The sequence below is a fragment of the Fundulus heteroclitus genome, chromosome 2, assembly GCF_011125445.2.
Source record: "Fundulus heteroclitus isolate FHET01 chromosome 2, MU-UCD_Fhet_4.1, whole genome shotgun sequence".
Lineage (NCBI taxonomy): Eukaryota > Metazoa > Chordata > Actinopteri > Cyprinodontiformes > Fundulidae > Fundulus > Fundulus heteroclitus.
Genome location: NC_046362.1, coordinates 20,370,449 through 20,393,098, shown reverse-complemented (window position 1 = coordinate 20,393,098; position 22,650 = coordinate 20,370,449). Strand labels below are relative to the sequence as shown.

At 39.8% G+C, this 22,650-nt stretch overlaps 1 protein-coding gene across 1 annotated transcript in view; it reads left to right on the top strand.

Annotated features, from left to right (window-relative positions):
* grm3 (glutamate receptor, metabotropic 3) overlaps positions 1 to 21,325 on the top strand; it is a 78,403-nt gene extending 57,078 nt beyond the window's left edge. The window contains exons 8-14 of the mRNA XM_021308431.2: positions 2,325 to 2,567; positions 2,657 to 2,846; positions 4,308 to 4,617; positions 4,735 to 4,928; positions 5,045 to 5,177; positions 9,515 to 9,692; positions 15,907 to 21,325. Coding sequence (XP_021164106.2) covers positions 2,325 to 2,567; positions 2,657 to 2,846; positions 4,308 to 4,617; positions 4,735 to 4,928; positions 5,045 to 5,177; positions 9,515 to 9,692; positions 15,907 to 15,983 — 1,325 coding nt within the window. The 3' untranslated portion in view covers positions 15,984 to 21,325. The remainder of the gene's footprint in view (positions 1 to 2,324; positions 2,568 to 2,656; positions 2,847 to 4,307; positions 4,618 to 4,734; positions 4,929 to 5,044; positions 5,178 to 9,514; positions 9,693 to 15,906) is intronic.
* Positions 21,326 to 22,650: the final 1,325 nt, after the last annotated feature.

Sequence of the window (22,650 nt, the reverse complement as noted above, 5' to 3'; positions counted from 1 at the left end):
ATGCGAGTATAGCTGGCCAAACTGTATATAACAGTAGCATATTTTGAGAGAACATGAGATAAATAATATGGGGCCTGGACTACAGGTAGGGACGTATACAGACACACACACACACACACACACACACACACACACACACACACACACACATAAGCAACCTCAATAAACAAGCTTAATTATGTCTGACAAGAGGTTTAGTCAAATATTACCTGTGCATCCAAATTTTGTTTGAAAATTCACTGAAGTTGTTTGTTCTATACTCAACAGTTCAAATAAATGTCTAAAAGCGCAAAGTGAATGACACTGATACAGGTGTTGAATGTAGGTAAGACAACAACATATGATTATTGTGATTACAGCACAAATAAGTATGTTGCCTCTTCACAGTGGTGACTGGGTTGAGATTCAAAGAGAAACCATCAGCCTCCAATGCATGCGTGTGCTCTCTCCACCCAGAAGAGTCGTAGAGAATTGCACAGGCTCAAACTTGCACTCGCAGACACTTTCTTAATAAGGCATTCAGTCAACTCAGCATATCCACCTCCATGCAGTCTATAAAAAGTCAGGAGTCCTCACAATCTATTTACTCCCTGAACTTGATTTTGAGGGAAATCAAGGACGACACGCACAAAAAAGAAAGCACCATCAGAGGCATCTGTAATCTTTTAGGCTGCTGTTATCTCTGCGTTACATGTAATTACCACCTACAGCTCATTAGGCTTCAGTACACAGCCATGGTCCTGGCAACATCATAATTGGCTGGTGGCAAAGTCTTTCTAGAAGTGTGTTTGTGTGTCTTACTGGCAAATAGCCTGGCTTACCTATTACTCAGTGTAATTTGGAGGACTTTATTATATGGCAGCTGCTGGGATAATGATTTATATCTCCTCTCCATCTTTTGATATTATCGCCACATTCTTATTGCAATAATTCAGCTGTCAACTAAGGATTTAGCCCCAAAATTCAAATAAGACTTGACGCTTTGAATTTCCTGTCACAGAGGGGAGGAAGGAGGAAGATAAAGGGTTTTGCTGTCTCTGTGATTTATGGATTTCATAAACGCTAACACCCTCTGCTGCCATCTGACACGCCATTCTTCTCCGAACACACCGGGCTTGCACAACAATAGGACGGCTTTAGCTGTTGTCAGTGCCACCCGTACATGCCCGCGTGCACGTGGAAACTAACAGCGGGGTCAAGGCTTTGGTTCTGTCAGCACCGCCTCCCACTGAGCTCAGAGCAATACCTCAGCCATCACGCAGGGAAGTACAACCTAATGAGGTTGCCACACGCATTTGTGTGAACATCCTCACGGGCAATCTGACAGCTTACTTGCAATCTGTGTTCTGATTTATCCTACTGATCTTGTCCTGTGTCTGTATGGTATAAAAAATTGAATTTGACCCGCAAATTCTTTTGCTAACCCGAGCACAGAAAGATACGAGGAAGGCGTCCCGGTGTTATCGGCGCGTCTCTCCGCTGAGGGGCTGAGACTCTTGTTATATGTTGGGGAATCAGAAACCTGGCATATCTCGCAGTATGCCCAGTCGCATCATCATTTGACAGGCGGCACTTTATAACACAGCGCTCCGTGTGTCAGCGGCACAGATTTGATTGCTCCGCTATAGGGGCAGATGTGGCATTGTAGGAGAGACACACTTTGTTCGAGTCAAAAGGACCAAGTGTCAGCACTATCGGGTCGGATCCTGCCAACAACGCGTCAGGTTACTGTTTTCCCAGTCCACGGTCATTTTCTCCTTCTTTTTATGGCTTCAGCATCGTGCCAATTTTACGATCTCCTTTCTTCCCACATCATCGGGGTAGATGGTAATCCTTTCATAACAATATGTATACAAACCAATTTGGCAGTTCCAGCCTGCGTGTCTCCCTCGCAGAGGAGACACGCGGGCTAATTCCATCAATGAGTGGGAACTTATTACATTGCCCAGGGTTTTTATTCCTGTGCCGTTATGACTATATGGTTTTATAGGCAGAGTCCTAACGAGGCCTTTGGTGATACACATGATCAGATGAGAAATTAGGCCAGCAATTTTATACCTATGGTACCTTTGAGAGAGATGAGAAGCCAGTGACATGCGTTTCATCAAGCAGCGCAGGCGCTCGCAGCTTATTTGCTAATATATGTGAAAGTGTCTGGCTCCCAACAATAAAAAGATAATTTGAATGGCCTTCATTTTGTTCTCAGCTCATAGGCCGAGATAGCCATTGTTTGTCATCTGGTCGCCCACAGCTGCGTTTGAAAAGCTTTGGTGTGCTGCTTGTTTCTGACTCCTATATCTTTTGTCTCCTTTTCCCCGCTGCAGCCCCTTTTTCCCCTCCAGGCAGTGAGACGGCTGTGAAGTTTGATGCCCAGGGGGACGGCATGGGCAGGTACAACATCTTCAGCTACCAGCGTTCTGGCGAACGTTATGGTTACGTCCCAGTAGGCGAGTGGGCAGAGACTCTGAGTCTGAACGGCGATCTAATCCGCTGGCCCAAGGAGGCAGCGCCGACCTCACAGTGCAGCGACCCCTGCGAGCGCAACGAGATGAAGAAAATGCAGGCAGGTAGGAAAGGGAAGTATAACTTGTCAAATCGAAGCCACGTTGACCTTATATGGATGTTCCCACATGTTGCTCATATCACCGTTTCCCAGGTGAGTACTGCTGCTGGATCTGCACGGCGTGCGAACCCCATGAATACCTGGCCGATGAGTTCACCTGCTCGCCCTGCGCTCCTGGTCAGTGGCCCACTGACGACCTTACATCATGTTACGACCTTCCTGAAGACTACATCATGTGGGAAGATGCTTGGGCCATTGGTCCCATTACCATTGCATGTGTAGGGTGAGTCAAAGAGCAGACTTTTTAATCAAGGAAGAGATGGATTATACAGTTTTATTTTGATAGATAAGTTTATCTGGGACTTGTGATTATAATTCGTATTGACTAAAGGTGAAAATAGAGGATCAGTTTCTTAGTTTGGAGTCAGTTATTTAAAACTATTATATAAGGGGTAGTGGATATGTTGGATGGGATGAAGATCAGAACTGCCAAGTTCTGAAGAAAAGGGAAAACCACAGAGGAGCTTCTTAGATGTAGGGCAGAATTCAGAGGGTTTGGTGTGACAGAGATGGCTCCTTTAATTAAAAACAGTTTGAGACCAATATCTCTTTTGTGAAAAACACTAGAATAAGTCCCTTCTGATCATACAAAAGAGACTAAATTATTTTTACTTAAAGTAAAATTTTAATGGAGTACTTTATTTTTTCTTGAGTAACAATTTACACTTTACCTAACTTTACCTATATTTAGGTCATATTTTATCAAAATAACTGTACTTTTACTTGAGTTCATTATTTTGGTACCCCAGGTAAGTCTGCCATTCCTATACTTTAAATAAATGCACATTTAAACTGAGGTTGAATACAACAATTAAGAATTGGTTACTGAAAATGTTCTTAGACCAATATATTGGATTTTTCTATTTACAAACCAATTTTTAAGTACAACCATACCTTTTTGGAACTCAAACCTAACAAGAGTAATTATATTTTATAAGATGTTTTTTTTTCCACTAAACCCATATTTAGGATTTTGTTATAACTTTAACTTTATACTTTATTTCTTAACTGAATGAACGTGATCATTTTACAGGCATGTGTATAAAGAAAAAGTTAAAGAAAGTCTTATGCCAGAATAAAGATCGACTACAAGCAGAAACTGCAAGACTGAAGATGAAAGATCTATCAGTTAATAGATTGAATAAAGTACATAAATATGGATAAAAAAAGAGGTTCCCCTTCCAGTAGGCCAACGACCCTAAACAAACATCCAGAGCAATAATGGTATGAATCATTAGAACAATTTGAAAATTGATGCTCCTTATCCAATCTGACTGAGCTTGTGCTATTTTGGATGAATGGAACGTGCATATATATTTACTCAAGATATACCTCCAAATTCTGCAAATACAGCATAAAGCAAGTTTCCAAAATAATGACTCAGGGGAGCTGAATCCAAATGCACGGCAAACTTTTGTTTTAAACACATTTTTGAAGCCTTGTATAATTTTCTATTCACCTCTCAACTGTGCACCACTTTGTGTTGGTCATTTTAAACTCCAATAAAAGGGATTAAAGTTATAACATGACAAAATGGGAAACAAATTATTATTTTAAATTAAGGGACAGCATTTGCTTGTATTTTTTTTTTTTTCAACATTTGTACTCAAACAAGACATATACAACACAAGCTGTACTGTAAGTTCACGGCATTGATCGTCGGATGCGTGCTCCTTCTCTGCAGCTTTGTGTGCACCGGTCTGGTGTTTTGGGTGTTCATCAGACATAACAACACACCGCTGGTGAAAGCATCGGGCAGGGAGCTCTGCTACATTCTCCTCTTAGGAGTCTTCATGTCCTATGCCATGACTTTCCTCTTCTTGGCCAAACCCTCTCCTGCCATATGTGCCCTGCGGCGCCTCGGCCTGGGTACGTCATTTGCTGTGTGCTATTCCGCCCTGCTGACCAAAACCAACAGAATCGCCAGAATTTTCAACGGCGTGAAAGACGGAGCAGGCGCAGTGAGGCCGCGCTTCATTAGCCCTTCCTCTCAAGTGAGTGAGCGCTGCATTTCGTCCATCAATCTGCATCAGCAAGACGGATGGACGGATTAATTGACTCACAGAGAAACTCAATTACATTAATTCTCCTTTCCTTCCTTTCTTTGTCAGGTGTTTATCTGTCTGAGTCTGATCTCTGTCCAGCTAGTGATGGTCTCAGTGTGGCTGCTGCTGGAGGTTCCTGGGACGCGGCGCTTTACGTTACCGGAACGACGACAGACTGTAATCCTAAAGTGTAATGTGCGAGACTCCAGCATGCTGCTGTCACTGGTATACGATGTGCTCCTGGTCATCTTGTGTACTGTGTAAGTTTATGCTGTGCTAGACTCTAAAAAACACAACCAGCGCCTACGATTTTTTTGTCAATCCTATCTGTCTGTGTTTCACACATTATATAACGTGCGTTTGTGTCTTTTTCTAGGTATGCCTTCAAGACCAGGAAATGCCCCGAGAACTTCAATGAGGCCAAATTTATTGGATTCACCATGTATACCACCTGCATAATTTGGCTGGCCTTTCTTCCCATCTTCTATGTCACATCCAGTGACTACAGGGTATTTTCTTACACACTGATTTGCATGAAAATACGTTAGAAATTACAGTGTTTTCAAAACAGGAAACAACTATTAATGTCCACATTCAAAGTTGGCTAACTGTAGTTTTATGTGAGCAACGTTCAAGATGAAAAGACTAATAAATCACGAAAGATTTAATTTAGAAATATTAAAAGATTCTGTAAATCTCTGCGGTATAATCCCTAAGGTATTTGTGGTGCTAAATGTGTGCAAACCTGGCATTGTGCATGTTTCTTATTCTTAGATCATATGCAAGGTCAATATTGGTCGTGAAACCCAGTTTTCCATTATTGAAATTAGGAATTATCTGTGCGTATACCCATTTTATTATTATTATTATTATATCTAAATAACAGCCAGAGAAAATTGCCTGTTATTTACAAAGACCAGAAGGTAGAATCTATCCGCTTTGCCAGTGATGCCTGCCAGATACTTTTGTCAATAATTTTTCTAATCAAATAAATTGCATAAATTGTATTTAAAATCATTTTACTTTCTTAATTTCAGAATACAACACCTAGTATTTGTGGAACATACCAGCAGATGCTTTGCATTAAAAAAGGACTGAAATAAATTAACTCTATAAAGAAGGTCTATGTGTGTTACATAACTGAGGCACAGTGAGAAAACTGTCTCACTTAGCAAACTTAGGTGTAATCGCACAACTATCCCTCTATTAAATTATTATTTAATCACAGGTTTGTGGTGTATATTTACTTAGAAACGTTGCAATTTTATAATCAGATGCAATTTTAACTTGAATCTGTAATCTCCAAACAAATTACTCAAAGCGATGCTCTTGAAATGTCTTTTCCAATCTGCAGAATCACTTTTGTTATAGAAACAAAATTCTAACATGATTCCATCAGTCAGATGCTGCTCTTAAAGTTGTGAGGAGTACCTCATCAAGTCAGAACCCGGACGTCTCTGTTAAAAAAAAAAAGTAAAATCTATTTTCTCTTTGACCACTTATGCACTTTTTTTACCTTTGCAGAAAGAGAGGGTAACAGTAACCTGGTGCAAAAGTGGGTGCAATAGGTTGCTCCCCTCGGCGTTTATGGCTTTAGTACACTGTTCTTCATCAATCCACAGAAAACAAACAAACAATGAAAGGAAGACAGTTGAAAAAATGAAGGCAATTATGTTGCCTTAGACTTCCCCCCTCAGAGAAGAGGGATTAATTGCAGTTCATGTACAAAAAGAATATATATATATATATACAAGTACCTGAATTCAAAATCCCCAAAATAACACTGGGTAATACTGAGATTGGTCAGATGTTGTTTTTTTACATTTGATCTTTTTTCTTATTTGTGCTTAATAAATAAAATTATTATTATTATTACTGTTTTGTATGATTTACAAATCTGTAGAAAAAAGGATACATTTAAAATTCAAACATCATTTAAAATTGAAAACATCCCTACTTTCCAGACTTCATTTTTAGAGCATCCTCTCCCTCAACTTCATTGACAAAAACTGTCAGAGAACACAGGAAATAAACCGGTGCGGTGGCGACTTTGACTTGTGGCTAATCCCAGTGGCAGATGTCCCAACTCTGCAGTTCTGAGGTGACAAACAGGCTCTGTTAAACTGCTGACACATGTCCAGACTTACCATCAAAGGCGAATCAGTGTTCTCCTGAACTGCAAAAATCCTAAGTGTACACTATACACCTTGAGCAGACAGGTTCACAAACACAGCCTGTGTTTCAAAGGGCATGAGAGAGAAGTGCTGATACCTGAGCTGCCCATTTGATCCCTGAAAAAAGTGCATAGATCTTAGTTTTGTTATTTCTTTATTTATTTTTTTCTCCTGTGCCTGTCTCTTTAAATGTGTCCCTCTCGTCTGGAAAAACATTTTTTAAAGAAATCTTTAAAAAAAAGATTAGTCTGGCACAGACATAATATCCTCCCACATTCATAAATATTTACATAAACAGAGGAGATGTTGAATTGTTGATTACTGACGAATGTGCTCAGCTGTGGTGTGAATTTTCTTGCTGTAACACTTAGAGCAGTGATTAGGAGAACCCGAACTGAGCATGCAACAGACAACTCTGCAGACCTGTGATCAAGAGAGTGGGGAAGCACTTAGCATTGATTTACACAATGAACTACATAGAACAAACCTAAAGTGAGCAGCGAGAGACTATTACGTTTGGCTTCTGTGTTCTCTGTTGATTGAGTCTTTATTGATCAAGTCAGTAATTGTTATTCTCCGGACTGTTATAAGGTAAGGAGATCTGAAAACAAGAGTTGTACTCTAGCTTTATGTGCCTCGTTGGCTGTATGCATGATTATAAATCAGCCACACCTGTATCTCTCTAATAGAAGTTTAATGTTTGGTTTTAGAGGTCAGTAAATCATGCAATTTATCTAAAGTACAACTGTAAACTTGCCTTGTAAAAAATTTCAAACCCTTGAACTTTTTTCACTTTGCAGCCAGAAACTTCATTGTATCTTTTGCAACAGGCCTGCACAAAATAGCGCATGATGGTGAAGTGGAAGGAACATAGTAGTTGGTTCTCCACTGTTATATCCCCTGACAAATTTCTACCACCAAGGTTCACCCTGGATGTGGTGTCTAGAGGGGATATGTTCGGCGTGAGTTCTTGACAGCAGATAGCGTCATTTAGGTGCTACACCATTCAGTGATTTATAGACTAACAGAAGTATTTTAAAGTCTATTCTCTGAGATACAGGGAGCCAGTGTAATGACTTTAAAACTGGGGTGATGTGCTCTACTTTCTTAGTCTTAGTGAGGACACGGGCCGGGCAGCAGTGCTCTGGATCAGCTGCAGCTGTCTGATCCACTTTTTAGGCAGGCCTGTGAAAACACCGTTGCAGTAATCAATTCGACTAAAGATGAATGCATGGATTAGCTTTTCCAGGTCATGCTGAGACATTAGTCCTTAAATCCTGGAAATATTCCTCAGGTGATAGAAAGCTGACCTTGTAATTGTCTTTAGATGCTTTTGGAGGTTCAGGTCTGAGTCCATCACTACACCCAGGTTTCGGGCCTGATCAGTGGTTTCTAGCTGAAGCGACTGAAGCTGTGTGCTAACTTTTGATCTCTCCTCAATTGGTCCAAAGATTATTACTTCAGTTATGTTTTTATTTAACTAAAGAAAGTTTTGACACATGCATGCATTGATTTCTTCTAGGCATTTACTCAGTGCCTGAACTGGTTTATAGTCACCTGGTGACATGGTGATGTAAAGCTGTGTGTCGTCTGCATAGTTATGATAGCTGATGTTGTTGTTTTTTATTATCTGAGCTAAAGGGAGCATGTAGATATTGAAGAGGAGGGGACCCAGTATGAACCCTTGGGGAACCCCACATGTGATTTTGGTCATCTTTGATTTAAAGTTACCAACTGATACAAAAAAGTCCCTGTCCTTTAAGTAGGATTTAAACCAGTTGAGAGCTGTACCAGAGAGGCCGACCCAGTTCTCCAGGCGCTCTAAGAGGATGGAGTGATCAACAGTATCAAATGCTGCACTGAGGTCCAATAGAACCAGCACGGTGGTTCTTCCACAGTCTGTATTTATATGGATGTCATTAAACACTTTGATAAGGGCGGTCTCTGTACTGTGGTGAGCACGGAAACCTGACTGGAAAACGTCAAAGCGGCTGGTCGTTGTTAAGAAGGTGTTTAATTGTTGAAACACAATGGCTAAACACAAATGCATGCCGCACTTTTCAGATTTTTAGCCCCTTCTCAATTATGCACTATCTTATATAGGTATTTCAACAATAAATCATAATGACACACTGAATTTTGAGATGACTTTTATGGTCTACTCTGCACATCCAGAACCAGAACCAAACACGGAGAAGCCGCATTCAACTTCTATGCCCGTCAGATCTGGAACAAACGTCCAGAAAACTGAGAAACAGCCGAAACTCTGAGTTCCTCTAAATCAAAACTGAAAACCCATTCGTTTAGAGTTGCTTTTGATCCACAAAAATAGGAACATTGACCAACACATTTCACGTGTATTGTTGTTTTCACTTGATACAATTTAATGTTTGTCACTTGCCTCACAGCCGGTGACCATTTTGATGTGTTTATGATGTTATGTTTTCATGATGTAAAGCCCTTTGAGCTGCCTTGCTGCTGAAATGTGCTATACAAATAAAACTTGACTTGACTTGTTACAATGTGAGAAAATATTGACAACTTTAAGGGGTACCAATACTTTTACAAGGCACTCTGCAGTCAACAGTGACTTTGAAATCATCAACTAAGTGAGCATAAACTTTATTAAGCAAACAAAAAAAAATCTAAACTTATCATTTATTTTCTTACAGGTTCAAACCACTACCATGTGCATCTCTGTCAGCCTAAGTGGCTTTGTAGTCCTGGGCTGTATGTTTGCTCCCAAGGTCCATATCATCATGTTTCAGCCCCAGAAGAACGTGACCAGCCACCGGCTTACCCTCAACCGCTTCAGTGTCAGCGGGGCTGCCACTACATACGCATCTCATGGTAGGTTATTTTTATTGCGATGGCATGTTTTCTCTGACAGATGGGCTTGTTTGGCATTTGGTGGTTACCACGATTCCTTGTGCTTAATCCTGAATTGCTGGAATCTTATGTTTAATTAAAGTTATGTGTTTATAACCAATGCTCTTGATCAAAATAGTGAAACCTAATGTTAAATGTAAATTAAAACAGATTTGTCACCATTTCCTATATTTTATTTCATAAAATAAATAAATATTTCCATTATATTCCCACAGAGGGGAAATTACTCTCTGCATCTGTGGTCCAGGCACCCAGAGTTTCAGACTGAGAATTGAACCCACAACCTCTGGGGCCTTTCCAAGAAACAAATGCCCAGCTCTCTAACCACTTGGTAACCACTTCCTTATATAGTGCAAAAATACAATAACATAGGACGAAAATTATATATTTTTTTTGTTAAATTTCATGTGGGGAAATGCTTTATAGTCAGGGGAGACAAAGATTTAGTTGTTTGGTCAAAATGACTAGAAATGTGGCGGAGGGAGTGAAGGGAAGGCTTTAAAACCAAAGAGCACAGGTGACAACTGTCTGTCGTGATAGAGGCAGCATTATACTGAGGGTCTAGTTCACAGACAATGATCCCAAAAACACATCAGAAGTTATTCTGAAATGGATAAAATAGGCAAACATTAAGCTTCTGACATGGCCCTGACCTCAATTTTTGAACAAGTCTGGTCGATACTTAAAAGGCAGATCTATTGAAACCCCAGATCTTTTAAATTAGATCTAAGATTTCTGATGAGAAGAATGTTAAAATGTTCAGCCACAATTATGCCAAGAACTTGTTGATGGCTACACAAAGTATTTGGCTTCTTCACAGCTTGTGAACGTACTTTTATTTTTAATTTTTTCAAATATTAGCCAATAAGTTTGCACTGTGGGGACTGTAAGTGCAAAAATACCCATGGCCCATGAGCGTGGCTTACAGCTTATTTTATGTATAAAATACATTTGAAGCTAACTCGATTTGTTTGAAAGATCTTGTTTGTCACGGTATGAGGTTGCATATTGAACGTGGCAGGGGTTGGGTGCAGAAATGTGAAGGCAGAAATGTTGGTCTGTGTGTCTTTCTTGCTTCAACAAGACGATTCCCAATCACAATATGGGTGTTTTACAACTGAGTGATTGAGCTAAGAATTTTTTACTGACTTCCCTAACCTCCACGCCTGCCACACGGCAAAACCATTTCATGCAAAAAAAAAACAACTTCATGTGAAAGAAAAAAACAACAACGGGGGAAACTGAGTTCTTGATCGATTTAAATTATATATTGGCCAAAAATAAACTACTGCAGTTGGGTTCCTCAAATCTTAAAAACAAACTAGTTGATCAAAATAACTGCATGTGACCCAACTTCATTCAAGTAATCACATCCTATTTTTTTTTTCAAAAACTATATTCTCCATGTGAACCAAGTTTCTGATTGGTTAGCCTCCCTTTCCCATATTTTATTGGTGATAATGGCAAATAAATGGAAAATATCATACAACATTTAAAAAGTGATTTGTAATATTGGGAATCAAACAAATCATTGAATAGGTTTTGTTAGAAACCTTAACAGATGAAAACCAAATGTCTGTGTCATGATCTGGGCTGACTGCTGTCTCCATTCCTGCCTTTCCTCCCATATTCAGTGATAATTAAGCCTCATGCGTTGCACCTGTGAGCCTGCAATCAACCTCATTCCACACACCTGCTTCAGGCTCTTTTTAAGTTCACCGCTGACAGCAAATCAGTGCCAAGTTATTGAAAGCCTTATGCCTGGTTCACACGGCAAGATTTTAAAATTGTTGCCTGATTTTCAAAGCCTGAGCGACACCACACGTAAAAATAAAAAAAAATAGAGATATAACAGGTTTGCTCGTACAATGTGTGGTGTCCGGTCAAACGGCAAGCACAACTCACACCACAACACACTCAGGAAAACCTCTCAAGATTAAACACGAGTTCAGAGTAAGTAAACATGGAAGACGAGGAAGAATAATGGCAATAGTTTGCGGACTAATTTTAACAGAAAATAACATTACAAAAAGAAAAGGCAATTGTTAAACGGGTTTTACGTTTGCTGCACTATGATATAGAGGTGAGTTTTTTCACTCACCTCCATGTCAGGGTGGAGGTGGGGGGAAACTGGGGGGGGGGGGGGGTTCCAGGTTTCCTTTCTCACTTTCTGATTGGCTACATGTCATATTTAACAGCTCATTTGTCCCCATGGAACACCACACACACTAGGATTTCAGGCCAATACAATCCAACATGTTGAATTTGAGTTCGGAGCGGTCCCGATGTCTTTCAGAGCAGACTACATCACTCTTAACACACCACACACAGCAGCAATATCTCTTAAGATTATCATAAGAGTGATCCCGATAATTGGGGCATGTCAGACGGGGAAGATTGGGGCAAAAATCTGAATTATAATCCTGCCATCTGAACCCGTCAATGTCCATCTTGAGGTTTCCTGTCTGCACTTGCTTCCTGATAATTAACCTTTTTAAATGCAACGCCCATGTTTGGTTCAACTATTGGGTTCCCTGCCTGTCCGTCACATTAAACTGTCTCAAAACGATGGTCTCATATTTTGATTTAATGCAATTTCCAGTTAACAGTGACGTTTCTTGTAAAACAGCAGGGCTAACTACCCTTTGAAGTGTATTCTATTTTACATAATTAGATCCTTTTTTGTGGGGGTTTTTACATTATGAATAGAGCACATAGGTATGGTTTGGACATTAACTTTGCATGTTACTAATTCAGCCAACAGTTCAAACCCAATTCATCCAGTCCAAGGTCTGGGAAAGTCATGCCTATTGAGCAAGAGAAATAGCCTTAAATAGTCTTTTTTGCACAAAGAGGTGCTATTCTATGTGCAGAGTTTGAGTCTTGACCGACTCTGTGATCTTTGAAGAAAGAATTTGCTATTTATTGGCATCATTTCTTGCCTATGTCCTTTTTGTTACCAACTCTAAATAGACTTCAAATACCTTGTTCTTTTTTTAAAAGTCCTTTTGTTGTTTCAATTAACATTTGTCATTCTAACCAAAACCTGTGGAGTCTGACAACTGTTTCTTAGCCCTTTTTGAAGATTCCTATCATATTTACCTTTATCCATCTGTTTATTATGCATATTCTCTTCTCACCCTTCCTAATACATGGGAAGTATCAAGTTAGCAACTGTGATATGGCAATTAGAATAGAATATTTGCAAATATTTTTACTGTCATTTTTACCACAAAAGAAGCAAGTGGCTGAGTTTTCTCATGCGACAGCAGTGAATAAATTGAGCTGATGTCCAGGTTGTCAGAGAGGAGAGAAGAGGTGGTGCTGTTTGCTGACCTGCTGTACCTGAGGATGGAATTGGCGCTTAAATTGATTGGCTCTGGTCTCACAAGCAGTTGACTTTTTTTTCTCCTGTGGGTGTTTGTCCTAGTTTCATTGTCAATCAGTCCGTCACACACTACAGACAGAATGCACAGGATGAAGTGCAGCTGATCAAACAGGAAAGGATAAAACAACATGGCCCATTGTAAAGTCAATGCCAAAAGTCTGAGGAATTCTTTTAAAAAGGTGAAAAAAGCTACGGATAGATTAAGAGACAAGAAAAAAACAGCATCAATGAGAAATTGTATGAGTTTAAACGCACAAATCAACATTTTGCAACATTTTCTTTTTAAACATCCAATATGCCAGAGGCCTCCGTTCTGGCACTTCCACATTTTTTGGCACATTAATTGTTTCCCGGTTCGCAGGCATTAATACTTCATAGCAGTTTTCTAAACAGTATCAAGGAGACAAAAAAAGATGAAAAAAGTCAGGAGCCATGTCTGCGTAACACTCAAAAATTGGATTAGAGGAGGCAAATGGAAATATTTACTCTAACCCCCAGATTCCACATCCTCCGCTCCTGTACTTGTTTGCTCCGTTCCAGACCGCCTCCGTGAGTCCATGGAAAGCAATGCCTGCTACATCCGATGTTACTGCGTCTTGCTCCGCTCTGAGTTCCTTGGAGCTAGAGAGCATGGGCAAGAGGGACGAGTTCACTCAATAAAAAAGGGTCTATAAAGGACCCAGAACACAAAACAAACTAGTCGTTCATCGTTTTAACAGTGTCCGAAAAGTTCTCTATTAGTGATTATACATCGATTCAGTGTATTTTTACTTCCATCAAGTATGGGTGAGTTTGCTTCCTTGGTCGGTGAAAAAAACTGTAGTTTGCATCCAACATTTAAATTAAACAGTCAGCTTTTTTGGGAACATTTCAAAAAGATGGTTTAATTTGTTGTTACCAATCTCTCATTAGCCTATTTAACTTTGACAAACCGATTATTGTTAGCGTTCTTTTTCCTGTTTGATGCGATTGCAATTGTGGAGCTTGGCCTGGCTGGAGTCCGATTGGCAGAGAATAGGCTTGCTCCGTATTTTGACGGTGAACGACGGAGAGCTTGTCCACTGATGGTAACGTTCGGAGAAGTCACGGGAATGTGGGACCGATTTCATTGATTAAAAAAAACAACGTAGTTTCTCCGTCAGACGGACTTGCACGTACGTGAACGGAGCAGTCACTGAGGATGTGGAATTTGGGGGTAACACGCAATATTAACACAAAACAGCAAAAGGTAAGACTGTCTTTTATGGCTTCATGAAATAAGACTTTGTTGTTTTTTTTTCTTCTGCTCCGGCTGCTTGTTCAGTGAATCTTTCATGTAGAGCGGTGATACTCATATCATTGGAAAGAGAAGAGTTTGGGCTTTAAATTAAATCACTGCTTGTCTGGTTTAGATTGTATTGCGCTGAGGTTGGCATTTGTTTTTCCAGGTATGCGTCTTTGGCGTCTTTTTACTGTTTTCATTCAGCTGCTTAGTGTTGGAACTGTGTCTTGTTTACGTAGAAAATACTGTTTCTATTATTCAGACGAGCCTCTCCCTGTTAGATGGATGTAGAATATGCATTTATGGATTAATGTGTAGCACGTGTTTGGAATGATTTATCTGGTCTGAGCCACTAGATGCTCGGGTTATACGGGTTGTATTTTGTCTATTTGATATAAACTGCAATATAAATATCAAGGATTTTTTTGTATAAAACTTGTGGACAAGTTGTGTTAAATGATTTCATACTCTGTGTGACACACAGTATTAGTGAGTGAGAGCTGTGAGTTTAGACTAAGTACTGTATGGTACATACTAGTCACTGGGCACACAAGAGAACTCAGCTGTAGTACCAGTAGTTCACAGGTGGTTTAACTTTTGAGTCTTTTTTTCATGATCTAACAGCTACCAGCCAAAACAATAGGGAGCAGGTGGCAACTGGAAGTGATCGACATGTCTTAAATTTAAACGGAAGTACGTCACTACTACTTGTGGCATACAGACTATTGTGTTCAGGTTTGAAGCCCATTGAACTTCTTTTTTTTTCATTCCCATGTCTATTTTTCAGTAATATCCAAGAACAAGAGCATAAATGAGAAACCTATGAGAAGGCAGTCATGAGAGCAGCTGAAACCTGCTGAAAATAAAATTTCAAAATTGCCAACGCAAAAGTTGTGATAGCAAAATCTCTAGTTTGAATGTAAAATTTTTTTGTAAGGCAAAGATCTTTATGAAGATCTTGTCCAGTAAGGAATGAATAAGTCAGGAGAAATGTTGAGCAGTAGCATGAGGCTGTAAAAAAAAAACAGCATCCAGGCCAGTTTTCCAGAAAATTCTATAATAATGAAAAGGACTACAGTCACATGAATATCATATGTATTTGGGTTTGAATCAAAAAGTTAACCATGATGTGTAGTTGTGGTTCCTTTTTTTTAAATCACTGAAATATAAAATAATAATGCTTGAAATTAGGTGGAAAGGCAGAGAAATGGAATCCAACAGATCAAAATAGGAGTATGGAGAGGGTCATGGAAAAAACAAGGTATTAATGATTCACTTATTTTTCTTCTTTGTTTTTGTTTGTTTGTTTGTTTGTTTTTTGCCAATGATTTTTAGGATTTGGTTCCTATCCAGTGAAATTGTTTGTTTTTTTGCCAATGATTTTTGTTGCAAAAATGACAATAAAGATGATTATTATTATTTATTATTATTTCAGGATTTGGTTCCTATCCAGAAAAAAATATTTCTCTTTACTTGCTAATGATCAATCTTCATGTTTTAATCATCCTGTATCCTCTTGTTCCTAGCTTCTGTCAGCGCCCACTTCGTCCCAACAGTGTGCAATGGGAGAGAAGTAGTTGATTCGACCACTTCCTCTCTGTGACGACATCCGGTCCGCTCTTCAAACCCGCCCCAGCGACTGTTAGCCAAATGACGAATATTTCTCATCCCAGCTCTGTTCTATACCCCCCTTTTACACACAAACACTCTTTTACATAAACACACAAGCAAACAAACACACACACACACACACAAACACACCGAATCCAAGCAAACGCCTTCCTTGTGGACTAGAACTGTATTGTTTTACAAATGTAGAAAGTGTGTAACTATAATTAAATTATTTTCTAGGGATGTATATACATGGAATCAACATTGTACGTAGAGAAACAAAAGAACAAAAAAAATGTTTTTAGGAGGAATTTTTTGGAACCTTTGTTTTTGATAGCTTTGTTTCAATGTAAATAGACATGAGCTTAAACATGGTAGGGGGACGGAGTCCTTCCATCTGGATGCACATTTGTGGCTCTGCTTGCCTCACTGCAATACCTACAAGACTTTTGATTCTCATGCTTTTTGTAGTACTTCATTGTAATAACTAACTGTGTATGCATTTCTAATGTGGATCTGTACATTTGTATATTATTCTACTGATGGTTCAAACAGCACAATGTTAAAGGTCTTGTGACACTAGAATGAATGTGGATTAAAAAAAAAAGCTAAAACTGGACAAACTAGAACAGCCAGATGAGAAATTGTAAAAGCGAGGGAGTGAAGAATGAAGAAAGGAGAGATCCATCTAATTTAGTGATATATTTCTGTTTGAGAGTATATCATATTGCATCTTAATAGATGTTTGTTGTGTTCTGGATCTTTGTAAAAGAAAAAAAAACTTCTGTGGCTGTTTTTGGCAGAAAAACATGTTTTACTTTTGATACAAATGTTCTTATTTTCTAATTATGGGATCCCTTTATCTAAATGGCCATAATTCCAGACGTGTGTTCAGCAAAGCATCGCTTTTACACTCCCACTCGTAAACTGCCATGTCTTTTATAGACTGCTGCGATGTATTACTAATAATAACGAATATCTGCGCTGACAAGACCGTACAGTTAACACTTTATTTAAGCCCCAAAAGAACAACAATAAATCAGTTTTTCACCCAGTAATTAAAGTGCCTTGCAAAAGAATTCAGACCCCTTGAACTTTTTCACAGTTTGTCATGTTACAACCACTGACTTCAGTGTGTTTTGGTTGGATTTTATTGGATAGAGCAAGAAAACGAATGATTTTCAATGCAAGAAAAATACTAGACGTTAACATTTTGTACAAGTAAAAACCTTTGATAAGAAGTGGGGCATGCATTTGTATTTAGCGATGCAGAGTCAATACTTTGCAAAACCACGTTTAGCTGTAATTAAAGCTCCAGGTTCTTTTGGTAAACGTGTCTACTGGCTCTGCTCATCTGAAAAGTGAAATTATTAGCCATTATTCTTTTCGATGCAGATCCAGTTCAGTCAGATTGGATGATTACCCTCTTTGAACTGCAATTATCAAGTCTTGATGGATTTTCAATTTTATTTGAGGTTTGGACTTTACCTGGATCATGTGAATAGGATTTGATCAGAACCATTCCAATGTAGAACCAGCCGCATGTCTAGTGTCGGTATCTGCTGGAAGTTGAAGCTCAAACTCAACCTGAAGTCTTTTGCTGCCTCTAACAGGTTGTTCTTCACGATTGCCCCGGACATTACTTATTCATTGTCCCATTATCTTGACTAGCTTCCCTGTCCCCGCTGAAGGAAAGCTTTCCCACAGCATAATGAAGCCACCACCTTATTTCAGTGTGCGGCTTGTTTGCACAGTGTGGTGTGGATGGTGTTAGTTTTTCACCACAAATAGAGTGCGGCGTGTAGGCCAGAAGTTTGATGTCGGTCTTGTTTGACCAGGAGCATACTTCATGCACATATTTACTGTTTCCTGGATGTCTGGTGGTAAATAGGACTTTTTGTGGCTTTCTATCGACAATTGGTTTTCTTCTTGTCATGCTTCGATAAGGGCTGGATAAGATACGTGCACGAGTAATGGTTCATCAGTTCATCTGATTCACCTACCTGAGGTATTACTCATCCAGGGTTGGTCACTTAAGGTGCAAGGATTAAACAATGCTCTGTTAGTTTTCCAAACTTTGGGACATTGTTCGATACCTTCACCCCTCCCCTGTCTGGTGTGTTCCTTGCTCTTTAAGATGCTGTTTGTTCACTAATGTTCTCTAACAAATATCTAAAGATGCTCCTGAAAAAGAACACCCGTATTTATACTGACACTGAATTACACATAAATGGTCTCCACTGACTGACTGACAACACTGAATTTTCACTGGTAGCATTTTAAGAGGACCGGATGTACATGCATGCCACAGTTTTCAGATTTGTATTAAAAAAAAAAAAAAAAAAAAACATTTTTAAACCCACATTTTTCCTTCCACTTCCCAATAATGTTCTTCTGATTGTTGCTCTATTACGTAAAATCCCAGTAAAATACATTTAGTTTATAAAATCACAAGAATACTTTTGCAAACCACTGAAGGAACGTTGTGTTCTTAAACTGCAAAAATATATATATATCAATAAAGGTAAATGGTATGTTTTGCTGAATACACGTTGAATTTTTCCACTTATAGGGGAGTAGTAGCTTATGATCCATGCCCCATAGATAACGTCTGTGGTGATATTTTGAATATGGCTATGTGCCTTAATGTGTGTTTGATAGGTTGATGTTGTTAGAGATCAGTTTTACTCTACCAGCTCCAAGTCTTCGTTTGGTAAATGTAAATAAGTGGCCTCAGTATGAAGACCATGCCACTAAGGCAGCAGATTTATTTCATGTGAAGCCCAGTGCCATTTATTGTTTACCTAAAGTAGTGGACGAGTGACTCTTGACAAATCGCAAACTTAAACTGGCTTCCTCCAGGTTGACGTAAAGAAAGACAGGAGTATTTTTTAAAACATATCCACTTCCGGGTATTATCTATCCCCTCCACCACCTCAGCAGATCCAGGTAAAGAAGGGAGGGGATGGGGAAACAGGCTACATCACTGGGAGGAATTCAGTGAGTATTTGACTTGTTGAAGTGTGCAGTTTACAAGCTCGTGTTAAAATGTGTTTACGTTGGGAAGCACAGTGGAGCAGCTGGCTTTGGCAGTCCCACGGAGGCTCAGGAGACGAAGCAGAGCACATTTTGTCAGCTGCTGGCTGATCCCTGCTAACAAAGGATGTTAGAGTAGAACAGATATGCATAACATAAAATGAAAAAAAGGATTAGGTCATTCATACAGATGCAAACGTGGCAAAAAAAGACTGCAGGCTCTCTGTTGAATGTGATTGATAAGATTGCTAAATAAATTCAATAAAAAAAACATGTTAAGTTCTTAGGAGGAAGTTTGAATAACTAAAGGCAGTGGAGTAATTTATTAAAATTTTTATTTCAATCGTTTGGCTTTCCTGCAAATATTTGTTGAATTTAGAGATAGTGGTAATTTATTACTAAACCGATCTTAATGTTTACATATAATATGCTGTCTAAAATAAAGTGTGACTGTTACATTTGATGTTTTCAACAAAATATGATCAGAATCACTTTTTCAGAGCCGTTTTCGTCAACAACAAACAAAAATGACAACGCAGACGTGGGCAGAACTTTTAGGGATTCCATCTTTTGACTGGTCAGCGTGTTTGCACAGCCTCCTGAGATTACTACACTGAATGATAGATGGAAAAGAAATTTCAAAGGATGTGTCAGGAGGAGGCGACCTACATTGGGGTGTGTTTGTTAGGTGCAGAGAGCAGCAGGAGAGAGCGATGTGGCAGAGAAGAGGGATGCTGCTACTGCTGCTGCTGCTGCTGCTGGATTATGTAAAGCACTCCCACAGCCCAGAAGTCAGCAGCGCCTCTATGGAAGCTCAAAGCATCTCAGAGATTCACAGTGTTTGTTAGAAGAAGGTTTACCCATTCACTCTGTGGTCCTGCTCCCACAAGATACACGCCGCATGACAGGTTGTTATGGACAACCACAACTAACGCATCCGATGCTGGAATGTCTTAGTTGTCAGCATGAAGAGAGGGGGTGAGGAGTGGCTGAGCAAAGAGGAACAGAAAGAGAGAGATGAGAAAACAAAATCAATGGTTCGGATCCAAGTTGGCAAGGACCGATGAGATCGGGCTCTGTAAGGCCCTGTACTCACGGCTTTTAATAGGCACACAAACAGAACACTTAACCCTGATTCTCCACTCATTTAGTCCCGAGACCAGTCCGAGACAACAGTCTCACACTCTTCTCTGACCCGCTCTCTCACAGTCCACCTCACCCTTCAACCTTTCCCTCACCACCTTTTGTGCACCCCATCTCCACTCGGTGTGTGAAACTTGTGACTGATTCGGTCTCAGCCAAGACCACCAAAGCCAGAGCGACAGACTGGTGGCTCACACTTGAACTGGAGCGCTCTCCTGGAGCACATGCCACGGAGGCTGCTTCGACGAGGTTAGAAAAGGGGATGGAGGCATGTCCGACAAAGGATTTGGGGAAATGAATGGAGTGGAAATGAAATTGAAAACTCAGATGTAAAGAAGCAGCATCGCTTTAATGCTCATTATCTCACGGAAATGATCATCTCATCTCCCCAATAAATGAATCTGGAAACTTCTTTAATTGGTTTTCCTCATGAATATCCTTTTCAAGCGGCCATCTATTAAGGACACTGTTCCTCTATTCAGGCTTTGCCAACCGTCATGTGCTTTTACAAAGGTCTCCATGCTGTAGCCCCCTTCTATATAACAGAATGTGTCCCTGGCCTCTGGGCTTTGAAACAAGAAGGGATCTCAGGAGACAAAATGAAGCGGATGCCGATCTGAACTCTGGAACTGGCTGGTCACAAAGCAATAGCTCCTGCGTTTATGAAATGTGCAATAAAGAGGCTGTGTTGACATCATAATAAAGACCATGAAGCAAACATCTGCTGTTGTTTCTTCATCCCTCCCTCTGCCGGGTACGGAAAAGCGGGCCCGTGTGCACGGTCAGCCACCATCTGAATGCCGAAGGGGGAAAAAAATGAAATAGTAGGTAGATTGGGCTCATCAGAGGCACCATCACCTACACACACAGACACACATCTATTCACAGTGTTTGTTGGAAAACGTTTAAAGATGGCTCTAACACTCTGCCTCATCTGTTCCCTCAAGTAATGGCACTCCAATTAAACCCTCTATTGGAGAGCTCCCTGCTTTAGGACAATGCGTGATAGTGTTGAATACCAGCCTTCTTCTAAAGAAAGGGTGACAGTGGTAAAAAAAGAAGAGGAACAGAAGATAAAAGACAAGGAAGGTTTTAATTTCCTTCCGTTGAGTTTTTGAAGAATCTGTGACTTTTTCAACATTAGAAAGGGAATTTTAAAAAAAAAGCAAGTGCAGGATGTTGAGTTAGTTTATTTTTTTATGTTAGTTTAATTATAGCCCTTTCCATATTAATCTCTTAGGGTTACATCATGATTTTTAAAGTTCCCATGAAGAGAGCAGGGTGAGGAGTCTGTCCTTTTACCTTCGCAATGATCCCCCTCTGGTGGTCGGCTCAGATCCCTGCAACGTGCATGCGTTTTTACAGGTCCCAGTTGCATTATAAAAACACAGGCGGCACATGCAGTGCCTTTCAAAACTCTCCCTCTCAAATTTTTACACGTTTCGTCACAACAACAAACTCCAGTGTATCATTATTTGGATCTTATGTGATAAACCTGAAGGACCATAACGTTTTCCACCCCAATTTAGCTCTGTCCATCTTCTCAGCTCCTCCTCTAACCGGTTTCCCTGTTCCTGCAGCAGAAAAGCATGGCCACAACCATTTGCTTTGAACAAAATGTTTGTTTCATGGTGAGGATGGGTTGTTCAAAGAGTCAGTGTTGTTGTTTTTTTTGCCACACAGAATTTTACACAAAGGTGAAAAAGTTCAATTCTGGTGTGATCAGACCGGTGCATCTTCTTCCACACGTTTTGCCACACATAGCGTGTGGCAGATGGGATGCTTTCAGGCTTTCAGTCAACAATTTAACAGTCTTGCTGCTCTCCCAGAAAGCCCTGAGCCGTAGAGGGCATGATTAGTAGTTGTCCTATTATATGCCGGGGATCTCCCACATGTTTGCAGGTTTCGTTTTATGGTTCTCACTTCAAACAGGACTTCCTTTTTTATTCTTTTAATGTCTTTTCTTTTCTTTGCCACCTGAGCTGTATGGTTCCTTGGTAGCTCTTCCAGAGTTACTGTGGACATTTTACTTGCTCTTTGATTAACGTTCTCCTAGCACAGCCTGCCAGTTTAGGTGCCGGTCCGGGTCTGTTTATGAATTTTCAAATAATGGAAGAAAAAGTGCTACATAATTTGCAGTAAAACATATTGGCAGATCATGGATGACTATGTCATGGCTTTGTAATTTTCTTTTAATACAATTCAAATTAAAGAAAAATGATTGTTAATCCCTTGTAGAAATTAAATGGAGGCAGATGTGTGGACTTATTTTGAGCCAAGACCATTAACTATCTGTTGTCTCTCGTGACATCATGGAAAAAAAATCAAAAAGCATCACAAAGATGGGGAAGAGAGCTGTGGACCTCCACAAATTCAGCTCATCCTTGAGTTAAATTTCCAAATAGGCCTTCAGAGGCATAAAGGGTGGTAAACACAGACACATCATACCATTCAGTAAAGAAAGAGGTTATTTGTCTCCG